The sequence below is a fragment of the Paramisgurnus dabryanus genome, chromosome 4, assembly GCF_030506205.2.
Source record: "Paramisgurnus dabryanus chromosome 4, PD_genome_1.1, whole genome shotgun sequence".
Lineage (NCBI taxonomy): Eukaryota > Metazoa > Chordata > Actinopteri > Cypriniformes > Cobitidae > Paramisgurnus > Paramisgurnus dabryanus.
The window spans coordinates 12,181,100-12,205,022 of NC_133340.1; the positions used below are offsets into that span (position 1 = coordinate 12,181,100).

The 23,923-nt window shown below is 38.2% G+C and overlaps 1 protein-coding gene across 2 annotated transcripts in view; it reads left to right on the forward strand.

Annotated features, from left to right (window-relative positions):
• The window catches only part of arhgap10 (Rho GTPase activating protein 10), a 93,822-nt gene that overhangs the window by 38,969 nt on the left and 30,930 nt on the right, over positions 1 to 23,923 (forward strand). For both annotated transcript variants that reach the window (XM_065265173.2, XM_065265174.2), the window contains exons 2-11: positions 6,800 to 6,895; positions 7,715 to 7,776; positions 9,795 to 9,866; positions 9,955 to 10,056; positions 15,113 to 15,223; positions 16,288 to 16,392; positions 17,477 to 17,606; positions 17,705 to 17,811; positions 17,981 to 18,075; positions 23,756 to 23,837. In XM_065265173.2, coding sequence (XP_065121245.1) covers positions 6,800 to 6,895; positions 7,715 to 7,776; positions 9,795 to 9,866; positions 9,955 to 10,056; positions 15,113 to 15,223; positions 16,288 to 16,392; positions 17,477 to 17,606; positions 17,705 to 17,811; positions 17,981 to 18,075; positions 23,756 to 23,837 — 962 coding nt within the window. The remainder of the gene's footprint in view (positions 1 to 6,799; positions 6,896 to 7,714; positions 7,777 to 9,794; positions 9,867 to 9,954; positions 10,057 to 15,112; positions 15,224 to 16,287; positions 16,393 to 17,476; positions 17,607 to 17,704; positions 17,812 to 17,980; positions 18,076 to 23,755; positions 23,838 to 23,923) is intronic.

Consider the following 23,923-nt stretch of genomic DNA (forward strand, 5'->3'; position numbering starts at 1 on the left):
CTGATTGCACATTCTGAGACCTCTCAGTCAAATCCGTGCTTTAAAGGAACATGTCCACATTTTGGGAATTTAGCTTATTCACAGTATCCCCCAGAGTTAGATAAGTCCATACATACCTTTCTCATCTCTGTGCATGCTGTAACTCTGTCTGACGCAGCCCCCGCTAGCTTAGCTTAGCACAAAGACTGGAAGTGAATGGCTCCAGCTAGCATAATGCTCCCAATAAGTGATTAAATAACGCAATTTTTTAATAACGCGGAGATGAGAAAGGTATGTATGGACTTATCTAACTCTGGGGGATACTGTGAATAAGCTAAATTTCCAAAATGTGTCCGTGTTCCTTTAACTATTCACCATGGGTTAGCAGTGTGACCGTTTTAGGTCTCTGACCTGAGTTTGACTGCACATTACAAGGAACACATAGCATACTGCTGGGTCAGCGTTGTTGTTTTGACACCACTGCATACGGGGTAGACCACTTCTCAAATTTCGGAGTTACCGGTCTGTGTGGCTTGTTCGTTATGCTGACATTGCCCACATCAACTGTTTATATGTTGTAAATAGAAAAAAAGTGGGTTGTGGACAGCAGGAACCAAGCAATGCTGAATGCAAATGTTGAAATTTAAAGTAGCTATAATTATGCATAATTACAAAATTAGCAGGCTAATTAACTTTTAAAATAAACAGACTTTTGTATAGTATCTTCTTGTGTTGTTAATTTCAAATGGTAAGCTTACATTAAATGGACTACTTAGAAGTACATTTGCAAGGTTAAACGTAGTTTGAAAAAAGGTCATATTATTCTCTTAAGCCAATAATTTGAAATAATATTTTATTAGTTAAAATAACAATACTTTGTGATTAATTTAGATGTGTGGCTTATGTTATGAGCATTTTGCTGGGATTCTTAATTGTAGTTTTGGGACTTTGTTGGGTCGCCAGTTGTTGCGTGCAAAATCTGGCCTCTGAGACAATACCATTTGAGAACCACTGGATCAGTAGTTTGTAGAGGATATTGCTTAAATATTTTTCTCTGCTTTCATGTTTTAACTTTTTAAATTGAGGTTATTTAACCTGATTTCTTTTGAATGACAGTGATAATCTTGCATGCTTTATAGTGAATTTAATTTTGTAATAATTACTCTTGATCACACAGTGATCTGAATCTGATAGGAGTGGTATCAGTGGTCAGATGTAGAAGATACATAGGTGTTGTGCAAAAGGTTACTTAAAAGTGCAACAGTTACTATCCACTCGAAATTTCAGTTAACTCAGGGCTGAGGCAGGGATAATTAGATTAAACTTTTTTTGTAATTGTGCAAAGTATAAGTACAAAGCCAATGAAATGGATTTCATATCTTTCCAGAAGTCCAAAAAAACAATACAGTATGTAAATATAAATATATGTGTAAATACATGATTACGTGCAGTTATGGGGTAGAGAAACATAGTCCAGCTGCATGCCAATTTATAATTTAATACCATTGCTGAGTATTTTCTCTATAAAATTAGAGACATATAATTAAATCATGTGGTTTAAAATGAGACAGTCTCATTTCTGCGGTTTAAAATCAACTTGGTTTCCATTTGTCAACAAAAATGTGACCAAATCATATCAACACAGTTTAACACAGTAGTTTGAGTCATAGATATTATTATGTATCGATGCTGCATAGACTTGAAGTTGAAACAATTGCAGCACAGCTGCTTCATCTTATATTGTGCTTCTCGTATGTGGTGCTCACGCATGCAGGGTGACGGCTGTAACCTGTTAACATTGGCACTTAAAGATTAGTGCTACAAACACGACACAGTACAGCGCAGGACACTAGTATTCCGCTGTTTTCACTACTAATTGTAGGGTCTAAGAGAGTCCAGTTACCCTACAACACTGTGATTCAGTTTATTAAAATACTTCAGTAGTGCAGCGGTAAAGGTTCAGTAGGGTCTGGTGGGACATGTGAGCTTTACTCAGGAAGTAAAGGGCTCAATTATGCATTTTTATCATAGTGGATGTGTTTACTGATGTGTATAGCAAGTCCACTCTGCTAGTCTCACTTGATTAAGCTTTGTAATGTAGTAATCCACATTCACCCCGCCCAGATGAGATGACCAGGCATTTTTGGCTCTGATTGGGCAAGAGGGTGGAGTGAGTAGTTAAATAGATAGCGGTTTGAAATATGGGTCATAGTCATACACAGTTTCTCTTCAAAGTGGCCATAGCATGAAAATCTGACTTTTTCCATGTTTAAGTGCTATAATTGGGTCTCCAGTGCTTCTATCAACCTAGAAAATGTGAAAAATAACAACCCAGTAACTTATGGCGCTTTTCCATTGCATAGTACCCTACGGTTTAGTTTGTGTCAGGTCGTGTCAGCTCACCTCACTTTGGCTTGGTTAGCTTTTCCATCGAGTTTAGTAACACTTTGGAGTTGGAGGGATTATAGGTGTGTTGTTATATTTGCACTGCCTACTGCTGTGACATCATACAAGTGAGAGCGTGTTTGTACATTCCCATACATTCATTTATTTCTCAGTCCGCCACAAAATTAAATTTGACCACCACAAATAGATGTTTGCACATCGCGTTTATCACTACCTCTGTGTCACATGACAGTTTCTGTACAAACACCTGTGGTGTCAGTTTTACGTGCTCCGCCGTGCCTCATTTAAGTTGTATTTAAGCATATAGGCGGATGCGCGTGTCGCAAATGTGCCCCCACAAACTGCAAGTCTGGAAAAACACAGGTCTGGTAAACCTGATTCTCAACCTCTGGGTGTTTTTATCGCTAAAATGTTTGGGAACTTACAGCAAAGCACAGATGAGAACTGGTTTACTCGAGACAGCGCAAGCTAGCATAAAGGTAAAGCTAATCTTTACATTATAGCGATGATGCTGGAAGTGACGATTCTCTCAGACCAACAGTGATCTACAGTGTTTTCCCGTCACGTTTTGGTATAAGCTCGGGTCGCTTGGAACCCCGACCGAGGTGGTGCTACGAACTGCACCAAGTGGAAAAGCCCCCAAAAGTAAGCTGACCTAATTCGTGGGGTACCATGCAATGAAAAAGCGGCATTTGTTTTGGTAAACCATTTTCTGCAAGCACATGAAAAATTAGGTCATTGAAATCTGGCCCCTTATGATCTTATAATAATATTCCCCCTTAACTCTTTCACCGCCATTGACGAGATATCTCGTCAATTAAGAGAAAACGCTTCCCCGCCAATGAGGAGATTTTCTGTCTTTACGCAATACCGCTATTATCCATCAGGTGGCGCCCTTCCACAACTTTTTAAACCCGGAAGTATTGCCCTATGGCAAGCGGCTGCATGTCCGTGTCTGTTTTAAAGATTGCTCTGAATGGGATCTCTATGTAAAGTCTGTCACAAAAATGGAATTATCTCTGCTTTTTGCTCAAAATGTGGTGTTTTTGCAGAAACCTACCCATATTCAAAAGCTGATTACAAAAGAACCACTGAAGGTAGGATAAAACGTTTTTTTTTTTTTTTTTGAAAGCAGAGGGTCTGTTCTTTCATTTGGTATATTGTATGTTTATATATTTAAAGAAGAACATTTTCTGGAAGGCATTAAACTTTGGTGAAAATCATGAAAAACGCTGGCGCTGGCTGGCAACTTTTTAAAAAAAACGCTGGCGGTGATCTGTTAATCTGCACTATCCAAACACATTTTTGTTCGCACCTACAAAGTGGAAATTTTTACATGCTATAGTAAATCATTTATATGGTATTTTGAGCCAAAACTTTACGTACAGTACTCGGGGGACACCAAAGATTTATTTTACATGTTAAAGTTTTGTGAAATCTACCCTTTAAAGGCGCTCTAAGCGAATTGAAGCGTTTTAGACCATAAAACATTTTTTGTTACATACCGGAAACATCTCCTCACTATCTGCTTGCTGCCTGTGTGCTGATCAAACTGTAAAAAAACGCGATCTCTGTAGACAGCCCAGGCTTCACAAACGGCAATATCAACAAGTGGCCAAACCTAGCATCACAAAACAAAACAAAGTATTCCAGCCAATAAACGACAAAAAGGTTTTGGGGGTGGGGGTTGGGCGCGTTCATGAAAGCACGGAAGGGAGGGGGAGGGGGAGGAGTTAGCTACGCTCCGTCTGTTTGAAAACAGTTTCAAACGTCAACAATAACTACGTCTTGCAGATTCGCTTAGAGAGCCTTTAATTAAAGCTGCACATCTTAATTACACTCAATCTTTTATTTAGCTTAAACCAGAAAATTTCTGATCATGCAGCATCAATTCAGTGCTGTTGTGAATGAGTGGAAAAAGATTACAGCATTATTACAGCATTAAGATTACTACATAGAATATGTAGTTGGTTATTTGGGTCTGGTTCAAGGACAATGAAATAATTTTCATACAAAAGTTATGCAAAAGCATACAACCGTGTACATTTGTGAATAAACATAGCAAATGTGTGAGTAAATTTAGAACGCACCATAGTGAGCAAGCGAATGCGGTCAGTTGCACTGCCAGCTCATTTTGCATGGGTGATCCCAGCTGTTGATGACGGCACAGTACCGGATACCATTCATAGTGTTCATCCCAAAATACCCCATCACTCAGTCCCACAGACCCCAACGAGAGTTCACTTATATTGGGATCATCCTTTGGGAATCCACAGAGTTTAAGTACTGGCTCTGATTTACACATACTTTAAAGTTCTCTTTCAAATTCTAAGAAAAAAAGAGAAGGTGCTCGGGAGATATGCCAAATTTAATTCCTTTCATTTCAGTGGGGCTTTTTTGAGCACTAAACACAAGCTTAATTAGTTTATTTATGAATTACAGGAAGCTTATACCTGTGAGTCATGCTTTTTATTCTTCCTAGAGGCACTAGTGAATTAGGAAAATGAAAATAAATGAATGGTGTTTGTCGGTTTTAAACCTGCCATGAGACTTCTGTTGGGGTTTTCACAGTGAAAGCACCATGTTTTCCAGAGGGAATAAAATTTCCCAGTGTGTACAAGCAGCACCTGTGACTTCACAATGCTTCACAATGCTATTGATTCTTATGATTCAATGATTTTTAGAGCCTAAAGTCATTTTCATTATCAAAAGTTCATATCTATAAGCATGGCGTTCTTGGCTATTTATCAGGAATAATTCAATGTGATATATGTTGGGCGATGTTCAAATATTTCCTACAAGATAAGAGGCAGTATTATGTGTGACTTCAATGTTTGAGGTCATGGCATGAATGGGTTTGCAGACATTAAAGTGTAGCACACCTTTCTATGAGTTCAACTGTAGATATTTCCTGGAGGTTTTTCAACAAAATATGTAAACTTGGTGACCAGTTATAACATGTATACTTGATAAGTTTTTGCAAATTCTATCACAAAAAAAAGACTCCTTAAAGGGATACCCAAAAATAAAAATTATGTCATAATTTACTCACTCTCATGTTGTTACAACCTGTATATATTTCTTTGTTCTGATGAACAGGAAAGAAGATATTTTCAGGAATGTTTGTAACCAAACCGTCCATGAGCCCCATTGACTTCTATTATATTCTTTTATCTTTTGGAAGTGAATGGGGGCTAATGATCAGTTTGGTTACAAACATTTTCTGAAAATATCTTCCTCGTAAAAAAAATGTATACAGGTTTGTAACAACATAATTTACATTTTGGGGTAAACTATCCCTATAAATGCAATTTAATTGAACATACTGTAAATCTACTTTAATAATGATATAACTCGGCATTATCCCAATTCCATCAGCCATTTAACTCTTTCCCCGCCATTGACGAGATATTCCGTCAATCAAGAGAAAACGCTTCCCCGCCAATGACGAGATTTTCCGTCTTTCCGCAATACCGCTATTTTCCACCAGGTGGCGCCCTTCCGCAACTTTTTAAACCCGGAAGTTTTGCCCTATGACAAGCTGCTGCATGTCCGTGTCTGTTTTAAAGATCGCTCTGAATCGGATCTCTATGAAAAGTCCGTCACAAAAATGGAATTATTTCTGCTTTTTGCTCAAAATATGGTGTTTTTGCAAAAACCTACCCATATTCAAAAGCTGATTGCAAAAGAACCACTAAAGGTAGGATGAAACGGTTTTTTTTGTTTGAAAGCAGAGGGTCTGTTCTTTCATTTGGTATATTGTATGTTTATTTATTTAAAGAAGAACATTTTCTGGAAGGCATTAAACTTTGGTGTAAATCATGAAAAACGCTGGCGCTGGCTGGCAACTTTTTTTAAAAACGCTGGCGGTGAAAGAGTTAAAATGATCACACATTGGCCCAGGGCCAGTGGCGTATGCCTGGGGCCAGATTTACTAAACAGGGCAAATTGGCGTATGAGCGCAATTTCAAAAAAGTGCAGATGTAAGTGGAAATTTCTGCAGGTGGTTTACTGACAAGGCATACATTAAAGAGCACAGCCATAAATAAATCTAATTTCCATAAAGACAGACACAATTTAAGACATGCTATTTTTGGGGTGTTAAATAATGGTGCACATACCAGTAAACTGACGAATGCAAACCTTAGTAAAGTGCGTTGTGATTCATTTACTGTATATACTCTCCTGCAATTAAAATGTTTGTAAAAAAGTGAAAATCCTACAAATGCATATGAAACAAGTATGTCCACGTATTTTACCTCTAATTTTTCACAGCACATCTTTATCTTCACAGTAGTTTTTTAATGGCAAAAGAGGGTGGGACAAGCTGTTAGTAAATCTGGCCCTCACTGTTGGGTCCTGGAATTCCTTCCCTGTTTTTAGGGATGCTAACTCTCTTCACTCTTTATTTCAGAACTCTCCCTGGCTCAGAGGAAGTTTGCTCAGTGCCTGGGGGAGTTTAAATTTGAGTACATCGGAGATGCCAAAACTGATGATGAAAAGTGCATTGGTAAGTTCCTTTTTTTGTTTGCATATAATTATTTTATTTTTCATGCATATTTATACTTATGTATATACTTTGCTGCTAGTGTTGTGTGAGTGAAATTTTTGCAGGTAATGTGTGTGACTCTAGTGATTCTAGATGGACAGTTTTGAAACACAAGTATATAAACAGTTTTAGCAGCAACAACATAAACAAACCCTTTTTGGCCCAAGCGTAATGTGGTGGACTTCTCCATAGAATCAATAACAACAGAGTCCCTCTGGAGTAGTTTATTTCTGATAACAAGCAAAATAAATAACCTTGGTTAAAATCACAGCTAAAGCGTATCAACCATTACACTGTAAGCCAGCATTACAGTGTAAAATAAATGTGTACAGTGTTAGCTACCGATTCTTAAATTCTTGCCTGGCTGCCAAATCCACATAGCGGTGATCCATGCTAACTGTCTTCTGTCGTTTTTAGGAATCTGAAAAATGTTTCTTTTGCACAAGGTATTTTTTCAGTTTAGTTGCTAGCCAGAACGATAAACAAGCACAGGCCAGAAGTTAATTCCAGCCCGGCGCGTAACTGCAGCAAGGCGTATGTGTACATTGAAATGTACATGAGCTTAGATGCAAAAGCCACCAAATGCCACCACCTCCGTCAAAAATGAGATTATACATTCATCAAATACTTTTGCTTCAAATCCCAGCTTCAGTTTTTAGCAGAATCCAAGAGTCTGATAAAAAATTCTTATTTACATAAAAACATGTCAGATGCATTGTCTCTGCATTTACTATTCTTTTCATTGTACATTACTTTATTTTGGCATGTGTCTTTTTGTAGATGAGTCCCTGCAAGAGTTTTCATCCTTTCTTAGAAATTTGGAGGACCAAAGAGAGCTGATGGTGAGCACAACCCATTGAGACTTGCACTAAACATATTATTTGATATCCATCTCACTAGAATCCTTGCATGCCAAAGGATATCTTTTGAACTTGCATTCAATGCATGCAAACTGCCATGATGGCAAACCTTCATTGGCTGTTATCCTTAGATAATCATGGTCACTGACCTGTACAGACACAAACATGAATCACTTTGGTCCCAGAAAATGTTCGTAAAATTGGCAGAGAGCCTTCTACAGAAACATGTCCCGTAAATGTTCTGGGATCGCTTTGGGTTCGTGTGAAAAAAGGACAAAATCATGTGTCATCGCAAAAAGAAGTTATCGTTCAGCTCTTTGACACGGGGCGGAATTAAATGAAGATTAACATTCACGACAAAAAATATCTGCAAACTGGACTAAAACAGAGATCCAGGAGCTCCTTACTGTCCGTGCTGAAGCGAATATCATTCTTTAGCATAATTGAACAGCGCGTCACACGCTCCTTATGATCTTATCATAAACAAAGATGCACATGCGTGGATTATAAGTAAACTTCAAACGCTGCAAAAAAACTACGAAGTGCAGGGATTTAAATACGCAACTTGTTCTAATGGGATCTTTATGGCATGTGTGCGAATTCACACTGCGAATCATTGGCAGTGTCAGTGAACCAAAATCAATCTCGGATTCATTTTCCATAATCTCTGTGTGAAAAGGACTGTGTACTCTAAATACTGTATTTCAGTCTCCCATTCATCTGCATGATATAGCGTTGTTGTTTGTGATACAGTTTGACCACAGGAAATGAGTTACTTTGCTATACTTTGTTGTGCCCTCTCTCTCTCTTTGAGTGTGCAGTCATTGTTGACTCTGAGATTGCATAAGACCACTGCTTGTGTTGAGTCATGTCATCTCAACTGCCCCAAGTAGGAACACCTCTTTTAGACACCAATAATAAGGCTTGTTTGATAGTATTTGGGGTTTAAAGTGAGTCATGCATCTGTAATGATGAAAATCCATAAATAAATTACATAAACAGTGTAAAATTTGTCGGCCGTTACATAGTGGCAAATTCATCATACATTGGCATGTGTCACTATGATTTATGATAAGTCACTTTTCTGCAGTTGAATGATTAATAAACTATACTTTTCGTTTGTCAATATGTGTAGCTGTCTAGGTAGTAGGGTTTGTGTTGCGTATGGGTCATGTATTAAGTATGCAGCATTAGACCAATGAAGGCCCTGCCCATGACTCAAAGTGCAACAGCTGACAGTTGTTTTGAGCTAAGATAGGAACCTCGCCCGTTCATGACACTGCAGCAGGCCAATGACGTTCTAGCCCCTCGGCACACTGGAGGCATGTGTGCAAGGGGGCGGAGCTAGCAGGCTCTGACAGGGTCAGAGAGAAGGTAATAGTACACTGGAGGTTTATATGTTACGTGGGGCTGCACGATTCTGAAAAAAAACAGAATCACAATCTTTTTGAATGCCAACTTAACATAAAACATATCATTTACTACAGGTTCTGGCAAAATATGAATTGCTGCAATCTCTTTAAATATGTTTGATTGTTTTTTTATTGAACGATTCAATGACACACTAATTAATAAATATTACTTAGACTAGTGTGTACATATAATTTCAGTTTAAATTACAGTTTGGACAATTGAAAGAATTAGCTGTGGGGATCTTTATAGAGTGATATAAATACAAATTAGTATGATGAATAGAGAACTGTGCTATTATATTAGTGACTATATTGCATTTGCAGGCCCCACTAAGCTGGGCTCTAAGCTGCACTGCTGCAGCTCTAATTGCGTGGGTGGGGACTGCAGAACTAAATGACAAGCATTTAGAAACCTAAGCATTTTGCTGAATTATGCAGGAGTAGTATCTGTGCAGGTTCATAAATATCAGACAGCTGCAATTATGCACTTTGGCTCACATGCAACCATGACATTTGTCTTTATTGAAACGGTATTTGAAGGAGTGTTTTCAAATGTCCTTTGTTAAATGACCAAATTGTTTTTAACAGATGAGAAACATCACGGAGACGCTAATGAAGCCCTTAGAAAAGTTTAGAAAAGAACAGCTCGGCTCAGCAAAGGTACTAGCAGACCTTTTCTCATTATCTTGAACAATAGCTCTTGAACAAGTTTCCTAGTTTTACCAAGTATTTCTCACACTGTTTTCAGGCAGAGAGAAAGCGGTACGAGAAGGAAACGGAAAAATACTACAGCTCACTGGAGAAACTTTTAAACATGTCAGCAAAGAAGAAAGAACCACAGTTACAGGAGGTACTTCATGTTTTCTTCTCTTATTTTTGTATACCTCAAATGTTGATGATACATGAGACTTTGCTTTTCATTAATTTGTACTTGAAGATAGTGGTTAGTTTTAAGATTAAGTTAAAGTTTTTTTCTGCTGTTATTTCTACACACTCTTAGGGGTTGTGTACACCAAAACTTTTAAACGCGTCTGAAAACGCCTTGAGGACGCCGAATGCCAGCTGTTTTTCAGCTGAGTGCCAGCTTTCATCAGCTGAGCGCTTTGATAGCTGTGATACTTCAGCTGCGAGCCGGTTGGTTGCTGTGGTAATGTCCCGCCCCTGCTCCACTGTGATTGGGCGGCCGTGTGGGAACTGACATTGACGAGCGGAGCTTTTCTCCCAAAGTTGAATCTCTTTCAACTTTAGACTCTCAGCGCCGAGCGCGTGAAAACCGCCGAGCGCCGGTTTTCAGCACGGAAAAAACCCGCTCGCTGCTGGCTTATTTGAAAAACGCCGAGCTTCCATTGGAAACAATTGAAAACATGCGCCGGCCACGGGCGTAAAAGTTTTGGTGTACACAACCCCTTATGCCTTTACACATTCAATGTTGGGTTTAATGTGTTATGTTTCACCCTAAAGTGGTAATTTTAAGTTACAAAGCCTACAGTCCACTCCAAAAAGGGGTATTCTTTCCGAACTACAACTAGTTGGGACTACAACAATAACCCTAATTAAGATAATTACCACCAAAGGAATGTGCAAGTGAGGGATAAGGTCTGGTTGCGCTGCTTTAGTAGTGTTTGAGACAGATAGGGAGGGGAGGTGCTGCTATAATGTAAAACATGAAGCATAAGAACCTAGTTGGCCCTAAGAACAAATATCTAGATTTTGTAAATATGCATAATAGAACCCCTTTAAGCTTTGATTGAGAGAACATAACCTTTTAAGGCATGCCCATCATGCCTGGGATGTTGTATACACTAAGCGCAAAAAGCACTTTGGATTGTTGACATTTTTACTGTGTGCCATTATGTTCCTACAAACCAAATGACGTGTGTGTTTGGGGTCAAGGGCTGGGTGGAGTCAGCATGGAGACTTCTAATTCCAAGAAATGCTGAAGGACACCAGTGTATGGATCAGTTGGTCTCAGCTCACAAAACACTGGGTTCATGGGCAACATACACATTGCAGCTAACTCTGTTTTTGTGAAGGGTTTCGTTGTTAAAGGGGAAGAAAATTTTACCGAAATGTATTCGCAGTACTGTTTTCTCAGTGAGGGATATGTACTGTAATGCTGTCTTCTGTATTTTTTTGTTTGAAACATTTTTTGTGAAAAGCGTATCATAGATTTCAAATTGAATTGACATGAGGATGACAAAATGACATGATACCTTTTTTTGGGAACATGCCAGTAATATGCACTTAGCTGAGACGTGAATCTCTTCTGCATGTATAATGCTACAAAATAACAAAAGACCTTTATGATTTTTTTAAACTTTAAACGTTTTATTTGTATTTTACACTGCATTTATTGGAAAAAAAAACCATTCATAATTCTTCCACCATTCAGTGATTTTGCAGTTGGCAGAACTTTCACATGGGTAAACAGGAAAAATACAGGCACCTTCAGTTGACATGACAAATAATACAATTCTTCATATGCGTGTCTTAAAGGGATAGTTCATCAAAAAAAGAAAATTTTGGGTAACACTTTATTTTACGGTGTCTTTGTTACACATGCTACATGTAATTATTAAAGTAATAACTAGGGATGTAACGGTATCACAAAACAAAAAACACGGTACGGTGATATTTCGGTATGATGCCCACAGTAGGGTAAATATTGAAACATTTACAGGAAGGAAAAAACAAATGAAGACTTGGAAAAACTGCCGTAAGTGTTTATAAAACAAGACTGAACATTACAATGTACAAAGTTTAGTGTAGTGTAGTGTTTACAATTTTCATAAAAAGGACAAAAATAATTAGACCATGTAATAAAATAAAATAAAAAAGTTTCAGTTCAGTTTGTCAACTTTAAACAACTCCCAATCAGTCAGGTTTTAAGAATTGAGTCACTCCCTCAATTGACCTAGTTTTTATTATTATTATTAATGCTAATGCTTGGTACTACTTTGAAAACAACGGTTGTGATTGTAGAATCAAGAAAAGATGATGGGTTTTAAGATGGGTCAATTTCTGAAAACAAAAACAACCCAGTAAAAATGAAAATAGCAGCTTACTTATTGTAGCTGGACCTAGAGCTGAGGTCAGCTCACTCAATACAGGGGTGCGTTTCCCAATCGGAAGTCTGCAGCCTCCATAGGTCGTATTTGTAGGCTGCATACGTCATGAAGACCGTCTTATTTCAGAATATTAGCATTTTTCAAGTTGACTATTATTCTTATTTAATCGTATATTGTTGTAACACGCTTATGACTTGCAAATTTAATACTCAGTTAACTTAAATATACCAGGCGTATAATGACGGATGCAGCCTGCACATGCGACCTAAGGAGGATGCCTTCTAATTGAGAAACGACACACACTCTCCTCATTCACGGATTTACTCACTCGTTTTTTGTATGTCCATCACATGTTGTCCAATCTCGTTTCTTGTCACAGCGAACGCGAACTTTTTCCACACATCAGACTTAAAATTTGCGTTTCTTTTGCTTCCGCCATTGTCGCTTCACTTGTAGAGAGGCATCAGAATGGCACGCATGGGATTATGGGAATTGTAGTTCCCGCGTCCTTCCACTCGCTTCATTTGGCAGGAAAAAAACTACACGTTATACCGAATCATGGGACCACGGTTGTACCGGGAAAATTTAATTCCGCAATACCACGAAATTTATAATACCGTTACATGCCTAGTAATAACAGTTCATTATGCATAGTTACATGCAACTAACCCTAAGAGCCGATTCACACCGGATGCGTGGCGTGAGCGTTTCAGCCGGTGTGAATCGGCCCTAAACCAAACCCTTATCCGTAAATGTTGTTAATGATTATTACTTAAATGTATAATAACACTGTAACAGTGATGCTGTAAAATAAAGTGTGACCAAATTTTCATTTACTCACTCTCATGTGGTTACAAAACTGTATCCGTTTTCAGAATATATTTTGAGGAATGTTTGTAACCGAACCGATCAGAGACCTCATTGACTTCCATAGTAGAAAAAAGAATATGATTACCTGGTTACGACTGGCCCGAAGCTGCAAACATGTTTTGACTTCGTCCATGCTCTGTAATCCTATTCTCTGTTCACACATAACATCTGAAATTAGACCGATTTACCAGTATTTAAATACGTTGTCGTGTTCACACATGTGACCGTATGTGTTAAATGGACTATTGTCACCTTTTACTCTCTATAACGGGTGTCAAACTCAATTTCATCCCGGGCCACATCAGCATTACGGTTAATCTCAAAGGGCCGGTTGTATTTGAACGACTGTATGAATGTATCAACTCTTTTATTACTGTACATTGCATAATTTTTTCTGCATTTGCTTACTATTGGTTTTGTTAATAACTCAATTAATACCTAGCTTTGAAAGTAGAAGCCCAGGCAAATAATGACAAAGTGTATAGAGTACAACTATTCTACAGATTATTTTAAAAATAATTGTGGTGAAAAAAGCACATGTTGTATGTGAGTACACTCAAAATGTTCTGTTACCCTTCATTGTGCAGGTCAGAAAACGAGAGGCATTATAAGATACTAATAAAGAGTTTTACAATCTCCACCACAATATGCATTTATTAGACACATATACTCTCACTTGTCATTTCTTGCCCTCTTTACAAAAAAGCTGTGATTTTTTTTATACCTGGCTTTAAGTGTCTGATTGACTGACGTCTCATGAGTTCTGTGTTGTAGGCTACAGATCAATAGTTTCAATCGTTTATTAATGAGTCAGATGAGTCATTAGTTTGCGTATTTAGCGGGAATAGACGCGTTGTAAACTAATCAGCTGGACATCGCAAAACATTTCTGTACACAAGACGGGAAACATTTTCTTGCTGGATCTGCGTGAGCGTGCGCGAGTGAGGGAGAGAAACAACGAGCAGATACTGTCCGTTTCCATATGCGGAGGTCGCATAGGCAGCGTCATCAAGCCTGGTTTATTTAAGTTAACTGACCATAACATTCGCAAGTCATACGCATATTACAACTATTTACTATGAACAAAGAATAATATTTAACTTTATAATTGTTAATATTCTGAAACAAGACAGTCTTGATGACGTATGCAGCCTGGATATGCGACCTCCGGAGGCTGCAGCGTTCGCATTCAGACACGCCCACTCTAGTAGTGCGCGCGTGCGGGGCACTGCTCGTTCTTTCTCATTCAATCATCAACATTATCACTATAATTACATTACAAAAAGACTTTGGCGAGACAAAAATTTGTTTTGGTGGCTGCTAAAAAAAATCAATGTAGGAAATAACCTGCAAAAAATAAAACTTAATAATAACAATAAAATAATCTGTAAACTCTGGCGGGCCACATAATTAACATAATTTGTAAACACTCGCGGGCCAGATGAAATGAGGGGGCGGGCCGGATTTGGCCCGCGGGCCTTGAGTTTGACACCCCTGCTCTATAACATAATATTGTTTTTCTCCTTCCATGAAACACAAAGTGATTGTCCAAAATAGTTTCAGTAAATAAGTTAATGCATCCATAAATACATAAAAGTGTGAGCACAAAACAAGTCAGCAGTATTTAAGGTATCCCAGACCAGATAAATACATTTTGGGTGAGGAATTAGCCAAATTAATTTAATTATTTATTAATAAATTTCTTCTTTGCAGCTGATCTCAAATATTACTGGTTGATTCATTGAAAATAACAGCACCACTCACCTTCTCTAAAGGTTTTTCTTGAGGATTTCCTCAGATATTTTATGTTCCATGAAGTGAAAAAAACATGCGCACATGATGACAACATTTGCATTTTTTAAAATTAATTATTACTTTAAATCACCTTGGATCCTAATGTGGTCACTTACTGCTGTCACTTACTGCAATTGTCTCTGTCTTACTGAGTCTCATCCGTCTTTCTTTCAGGCAGATGTGTCAGTGGATGTGGTGAGGCAGCACTTTCAAGAGTCATCTCTAGAGTATGTATGCAAGCTGCAGGAGATACAAGAGAGGAAGAAGTTTGAGTGTGTAGAGCCTGTAAGTGCAAGATCCTTTATCCAGATGTCATTTCAACTTGATTCATTTCATTTCAAGTTTGCTGTGATGATTTTGCATGGGAAATAAATAATTTGAGAAAAAAAAATAACGTAACGTTAGTACTATTCGGACGGGATTAGTTTTACAGGAGGTGGGGTAAAGCAATTTTTATCAGAGCTTCTCAGTGATTTTAGTCCTGTGCGAATGCTCCATGGACAATGTCAGTAAAGATTACGGCGACTTTTACCTTCTGTAAAAAGGTCCGCAGACATCTTGTGGTAAGATTGCGAATTGCAACCAACAGCTCAATCCACAGCTCATCCCTCCATTTTAAAACGCATAGAGAAGCTACGGTAGCCACTACAGGACAAACATGTCATCGTCTGAGACAACATAGAAACAAAACACGCTCTGTAGACTAGTTTGTCCGTTAAGGTCCACTGTAGAAACATGGTAGTGCAAAATGTCGACTTACAGTTGAAAGGCCTGCGGTGTATGTAGATAATGACGGCTTAGTCTAAAGGTATGAAAACATAACAGTATGTAACATTATGTAAGATCTTTATACACCACTGATAATATAGTTATGTATATTATATTGCATTTCTGTCAAGATATCCTTTTTAAAGTTACACACTGCACCTTTAATTAAGGTTTTGTAGGGGACGTTAGCTTTCTTAGAAGTTTTGCCAGATTTAGCTACTGAATTCTGTATTGGTATTATTACACATCCTCCTTTTGAAACTGTGACCTCCAAAATGTATGCACACAGAGATAAGGAAGGAGAGAAGAATGCCATGTCAAAGTTACAAATATCCTAACATTTTTAGGTACTTTGTGAATAAATGATCAAAAAATGAAAGTTTTTAGAGTTTTCTGTAAGCACCTGTTAGACATACTGTATGGCATACAAATACTATAATGAAGTATATTGTTTGAATCTTGGGTGTCACATGTAGGCACTAATACTAACTATACAAACACATGGGTTTCCTATAGGAAGAAACACTAATCATCTGTTCTACCCCCCACACCCTTCTTCTCCTTTTATCTTTCTTGTACAGATGCTGGCTTTCTTTCAGACTGCGTTTACTTTCTATCATCAGGGATATGAGTTGGCCATAGATTTTGACCATTACAAAAAAGCCCTTCAAATCAATATTCAAAATGTAAGTAAACAATCTCATGTTTTCAAACAGTAATATGATCACATTATAACTTTGGTTGTAAAAAAGATATAAGGTCTAACCCAACGAGAGCACCTTCTGGGACACACGAGGAGGTCCTATCAGCAAGAAGCACCCCTAGTTTACAGTTGGTTGGAACAACTGGAGACTGCACTTACTTACTGTCTTCTGCGTGTTCGTGCACCTTTCACCTTTGATCAAAAAGAGGGCGCTTGCTCTGACCTTGAAGTTTCGGCTAATATGACAGTTAAGAGAATGCGCACCATTCAATATAGGATTATTAAAAAAACACAGTGCACTGCTCTTTTATAAAGGCAGTGTTTTAAACCATTTTTACATTTAAAAACACGTTCTGTGTTATCAGCCCCTTAAGTGGGAGTGTGACTTGGGCCAGGCTTATTCTACTTTTATTCTTATAAAGCCTTGCATTGTGTTCAAACTAGAAAAGTCATTGGATTTTCAATCAGTCCGTGTCAACCGGTCGAATATGTGTGTTGCCAAATCTATTACGGAAGTAGCATGATTGGACTAGATTGCTTGTTATCACCCATCATGCTCTGGCCACACTTGTGTTTGGCTCGCAAGGTAACGTGGAAAGAAATACACTGACAGGATACAGCAGCCTTTCGAGAAGGCCAGGGGAAAACTGGAAGTCTTTGTTTACACTGACCTTCAATTGTTTTTCAGTTGTAAGCCGGAAGTTTGAGGTTCGACTTCCTCCACATGTCTGTCTGATTGGACCACATCAGTTCCCTCACTATTTTAATCCGTTGAAAATATTTTAATGATGTATAGCTAAAAAATTATCCTGTGAGGCCACATACTGTATGAATAAATAGCAGGTGATTACCAAAGAATATTGAAAAATGACTCGCGTATATGTCACCATGTTTAATTCTCAATTACGTACGTTATGTTAGTAAGAAATACTTTGAAATCAGTGAACTATAAATAAAGATGGAATTTTTACTTTTTCCTAATGGTGGTGGTGGGAAATTGAGTTGGGAGTGCCATGGATTTTTCCAAACCTAATTAATTATGATTTCAAATGTTCCCCTGTTTTCAGACACGGAATCGTTTTGAAGGCACACGTTCTGAGGTGAATGAGTTAATGAAGAGAATCAAAGATTCACCACTGGAGTACAGACAGACAAGCCCTATTAGCTGCGAGGGCTATCTGTACATACAGGAGAAACGTATGCACAATAACTCTTATGATGTCACCCTCAATCATTGACTGTCATATTTTCTTTTCTTCTTTGGTTTTGCTCAGAATATTTTTTTATTTTTACAGGACCTCCACCTTTTGGATCCAGCTGGGTGAAACGATATTGTACGTTCGTTAAAGAACAGAAGATTCTACACATGGTCACGTTCGACCAGAGATCAGGAGGAAAACTTGTGAGTGATGATGACATGACATGGTATTTTAGTCTTGGACATGTAAATGTGGAATATTTTAGCTTTTAATACTGTAATTACAGCTTGAATGCAGTGCAGTCAGTTGTAATATAAGTCTTGAACAAAGGCTGATTAAACAATAACTAGTTGTTCAAATGTGTTCCTTCAGGGTGAGACGGACTCTGTCACACTCAAGTCTTGTATCAGAAAAACCACAGACACGCTCGACAGGAGATTCTGCTTTGACATAGAAATTACAGATCGGTATGTTGGTCATAGTTCATAAAGCCCCCATCATCATGCTATTATAAGTTTTACCATTTAAAGGTACAATGTGGGACTTTTAGAAGGATCTCCTGACACAAATGCAATATAATATACATAACTATATTATCAGTGGTGTATAAAGACTCAACTGTATTGTTTTTATTACCTTAAAATGAGATGTTTTATCTACATACACGGCGAACTCCTTACATGGAAGTCGCCGCCCGTTTCTGCTGTAGCCCTAAACAGACAAACTGTTCTAAAAAGCATTTTTCATCCCTATATACCCTTTTACTGTTTGTACACAAGGATGATGTGGCAATGTATGCGCGTGCATTTTGGCAATAGAAGTATACAAAATGCAAAAAAAATGCGCAATTCTATAAATCTATTCAATCAATGTATAAATGTGCATTCATTTTTGCCATTTTATATTAATTTGGTTGAACAGTTGTACACCCTGATAAAAAAAATCAACATTAATGGCATTTATCAAAACACTTACTTTGTCATATTAGGAACAATGTCATTGCAGCGCAGTTATACTTGACATCATCGCTTAACATTTTTCACAGCGATCAGCTGTGATTCTCGTTGACTTTGAGTAAAATTATGGAAAGTTTTTCATAAGATCTCCTGGGGTCAATGTGTTAGCACGAGAGAAGCTATATGCTGTCGGGAGAAAAGGAGGAGTGGCTTTTATTGCGTTTTGGGAAAAAGGGAGAAAGATGATAGAATAACACGGCGGATATTGGATTTTGCGTGATACAATACTGATTTGATCAGGTGGGCTGTAAAAGGGTCTTTGTTGTCTCAGACAATCTCACCACTAGATGCCACTGAAATCTACACACAGTTAGGGATGGGTATCGTTAAGGTTTTAACGGTATTACTACTCTTACCAATACTGCTTAATGGTCCGGTACTTTAACGGTATTCTTATCGGTACTTTGGCCAATGTTAACATTTGATCATGAACCTATGTTCACATGATTAAGTTAATTATGTGTCTGCATTTCATCATTACAAATTAATGTCTGGATATCATTTCTAAATAATGTACATATATTTGTTAATGCACCAGCGTGAAAGCTGCAGAAAAAATACTCTAAATAAGATATTTATATGTAGGCTATTTTTTAAACTAACTTGAAGTGCTGAGCGTTTAGCCAAATAAATGTTTACATACTGATTTTTCTTTATTTAGGATTTTAAAACAAGTAGGAAATATGTTGAATGCATAACGTCATTTCTCCCAAAAGAAATCAACAGAATTTTAACGTAAGGTAAGCAAACCAATTAGGGAGATGGTACATTTATATTAAATGAGGTGAACAACATTGATTCAACATGATTTTAGCATACATGCCTGACAGGCGCGGTGGGCGCGTGCAGCAGGTGACGCAAATTATAGGTGCTTCGAGGTTTAGACCGTCTCATTTCAGTTCTCTTTGCGGACTTCTGAGGCAGCCACCTTGAAAGACCAAGTGCTCGGTAAGGTTGCATGCCTAGAAGGTCACAGCACTTGAATTGGGACAGTTTCTGACTGTAATGCACTTCTGAAAGATGCTTTGACAGATTGCTTGTGTTTCCGCCCTTACATGCAAACATCTTGTTGAACTTACCTGCATGAAAACGAGCGTTGTCTGCATCAACTCTTGTGAAGTATAACCACACTTTTGAACGTTTTCCTCTATCCGCCATCATCACTCTTTGAATTAAGCGGGAGTTGTGTGCTTATGTGCAACGTACGCCACGCTCGTTGTTGTGTGTGACAGACAGCTTCTGCGGCGCGCATGAGAAATCTCTCTGATCTTACAGACAAACGTCTTGATTTTATAGCAAATTAGAAATGTTTGGTGAGATAAAATGTGCACATTTTTTTCTCCAAGACCGAAAGCAGAACCGATAGCGTCAGATCTTACTGATACTACGGTCTTTCATAATTTAGCCCCGGGGCCAGTTTAATACCGGGTTTCGGTACCCATCCCTACACACAGTACCTTTAAATTATTTAGAGGGGATCTGATAAAAATATAAAAAGAATAAATGTTATAAGTTGATTTAATTTTTTTATACGCTTTTATACTTTGGATAGTTTTTGAAACTTTGAAAGCTTCTCATTGAGGTGTAACATTTTGTGATCCGATAACTCATTTGGTCGTAACTACAGTGTAATGTAAGCACTTACTGTACTGTATGTGTCCCAGAAAATATCAACACCTCATATTCACCTGTCCATCAATCACTGCATCATTCTTCATTTCAACATGCAGTGACGTTTATCATACACATCCAAAATTCACTATATACAGTCCCTATGTAGCAACAAGTTAGTTCATTTTATTCTAAAAGCACACTGTTTAAAAACAAAATGTGTTTCAGATAATGTCACTTTTTAGTTTATATCCAGATGAAAGTCTAAGACCTTGCAGGAAACAGACATACTGATAAAATGTGAAAAAGCTTAAATGTTCTGTAGATTGCTATTGATTACTTCTGTCAAATGCAAAAATGTGCATTCATTTAATAGAAACAGCATTTTACATTTATGCTTTTGCCAGACACTTTTATCCAAAGTGACTTACAATACATTCAAGGTATACATTAGTGTGTCAGTATGTGTGTGCCCTTCGATCAACTCAATGACCTCTGTGTTGCTAACACAACACTGCAGGAACAATATTTAGAAAGTAGTTACACATTAGAAAGTGGTTAAAACGTTATAGGACTTTAGATCCCACTGCTCCATAGTTGAATGATTTTATGAAATATTGTATTGTTTCTTTTAGCAAATTTCAACACTTGGTTAACTTATTACCACTTATTATAGATGAAAGTAAAAAAGCAATAAATAATACAATTGTAGACTGCTCTTTGACTAACTGAGTTTTCATAAGAGTGCAAGACAAGTCATGCCAAGGTGAATAGTCAAGATTCATAGACACTGACTAGCAATTGTCAGAGGATTAGGAAATCTAAATATTGTGATTATCCAAGAAACACTCAGGGCACTTATTAATCACTTCCTTTTGCAAAAGCCAAACCAGGCCCAGTGAATGAAAAACGTAAATCAGATGTATCATCAGGCACTTGTATAGTAATCTTCACAGGGGCACCAATTAATGTAGTGATTTTCACACGGGGTAGTATGCCATTAAGTATGTGTATGAATTTCACCTCTAGTCTGTGTGCGTGTGTGTGTGTCAGATGACCCCTCCCTTATTTTCCTCGGGGCACCAGCTAAAGAATTTTCCTTTAACAATAAGAAAATATGTAATGGGAGGGAGTTTGTCATCTAATTTATCTGAAGGATTTTGTGAGATGCTGGCCAACTTGTAGAACCTTTAACTGTATTTTCAACACAAGGCAGATACACTGGTAATAAAGTGGAATTTATTGACAAAAGATAAACAAGATTAACTAAAAACAATACTAAATTATACTAAAATACAAAAATGAAAAGATTTGAGAATAGAAGTGACTTTATGGCAGACTGTTTTTTTTTTTTGTCTAATAAGATGACAACCTTATTTCTCATAACACAAATAATTGAAAAAGTATGTGTTAAACATTTAAATATCAGTTATGCAATATTGAGAAGCATCTATGGTAAATAGTTAATACTGACAGAATACCCCAATACCAAGGTTTCAAGAAAGAGATTTGGTTAAGTGATATTTACGTTCTCTGCTATCGATTGAGCAGTCTGGTGGTGGCACATCTGCCCACGGGTCAGGCGTTTTCGTGCTGCATTAAGGAAAGGAGTCAGTTTCTGTTCAACAGCCTTGAACACAAAGTGCTGTGAAACAGTGATCCCCTGAAACTCGAGAGGAACGAAGTTAACTCCTGTTAGCAACCAAGTCTTTTATGCTGAGTTTACACCAACCACGTTTCCGGTGTCAAAATCGCGTCTACGATTCGCGTGTGTAGAGCGGAGTAGACGCGCGGAAAAAGGCAAACTCCTCTTCTTGTGGGAGTGGCAAGTGCTATGCGGTTGTCTGTTTGCAATATGACTGATGTTGATTGTGCATTTATCGAGAGAGTTACCAGTTTGTATTTGGTAACAACTATAGGGGTAAAAAATAAACGACATGGGTCGATAAACGTCACATGACTCAAAAGTGAAATGTGTTTTACAACTTAGCAGGTTGCCAGGTTGCCCAAGGCCGCACTGACACTCTTCCAAGCGAAGTCCTTTTTATTCCTGTCTTCTCTATAGAAATAAGAACTTGTGTCCTATAGCTCCGGGTGACTGCTTACGGACAATATCAAGCGTTGGTTGAATGAGTGACTCCAGGCGGGGCTGCCACCACAGCAGCAAGCAGGCTCCTGATTGGTTAACGCGGTGCGAAATTCGCGTGAACCGCAAAATGCACAAAAAGCACCATTTGCGCATTCCGCACGTCCAGCGCACAACGCTCAATTGCGTGTCTATTACGCGAGCTAGACGCGCGAATGAGGCGGAAACGCGTCTTTCGCGTCACGCCAAACACCTCTTCCCTGCTGCGGGACCTCCAGATGCGCGTCAACGGGTCTTCACATTGACTTAACATTGAAATCACTCGCGCTTTACGCCTCTTCCGCGGTTGGTGTAAACGCAGCATTCTGGTAAGGAGCGTCACGTTTCCGGCTGACGTCAGAGGTAGTCAGACCAATCACAATGTACAGATTAGCTGACCAATCAGGGACAAATCTTTTCAAATCCGTGCATTTTAGGAAGAGCGTGAAATCTGGAGTTACAAAAATGTACGTTATGTAAAAAAATTATGTGTTTTTTAACCATAAACCATGCAAACACATTGTATTATACCAAATACATAAAATAACGCAGTTTTTTAGCAATAAAATAGGTGCTCTTTAACAATCTGGAACAAGCAGATGAAGGTCCCTTAAAGTGAAGGTTTGCTCTTCTGAGCTTCATCTGGGTGCAGACGCTGGCGATTGTTTTTCTGGCCGAGAAGCTCGGAAAGTGGTGTGGTCCGCTCAGTCTCTGGACGCACAGGCCAGAAACTCTGAACTTGTGAGCTGCTCTTAACTCCTACCACATGGGCTTGAGATTCAAAACTTGATCTGTTACAGACTCTGTTGTGAAACTCAGAACAAGGAGCTGTTAAATCTCTCAGAGAGATTTTTCAGAAACTTGGTTGGTTCTTGGTGATCTGTTAGTGTCTCCCAGCACAGGGCCGGATATTTAGAATGATGGTGTTTTTGTTATTGTCTCTCTCAGGGGGAGACTCAGAATTTAGGTGCTCTGTTTCAGAGACTTAGCATAGGGCCCGGTACTTTTATCACTTTCAGATAAGGAGGAGTTTGCATATTGGTGCTTTCCTGTTGCAGAACCGCGATTGGCTGTTGATTTCAGAAGGAGCCTACAAAATGGGGGGGGTCTGAATTTCTTTTGTTGTACGCTGTTCAATACTTCGTCAGAATCTTTCCTAATGAGGAGTTGAATAAAACACTACGTCAAATGCCATTTGGTATCTATTTTTTCAATGAAATAGGATATGATGAATGTGTAGAGGAATTTTATCCAGTGGGAATTGCCTGGTTTGTGAAATTAAGCCAAAAAAACCTTTAGCTCAACTGCTAGAACACAATGGGTTCGGTTTCCAGAAAATGAACATAATGATAAAATGTAAAGCTGACAATGGTTTTTGTGTGGTTGTTCTTCTAGACCAGGCACATTGCTGACTGTCCAGGCACTCTCAGAAGATGACTACAGATTCTGGATACATGCAATGGGAGGAAAGGAACAAGTGCGTGAATCCATCAGTTTATCTCTGTGAACTATGCTACGCATTTCAGTGAACAGTAACAGTTATCTTGTTTGGTGTATTAATAC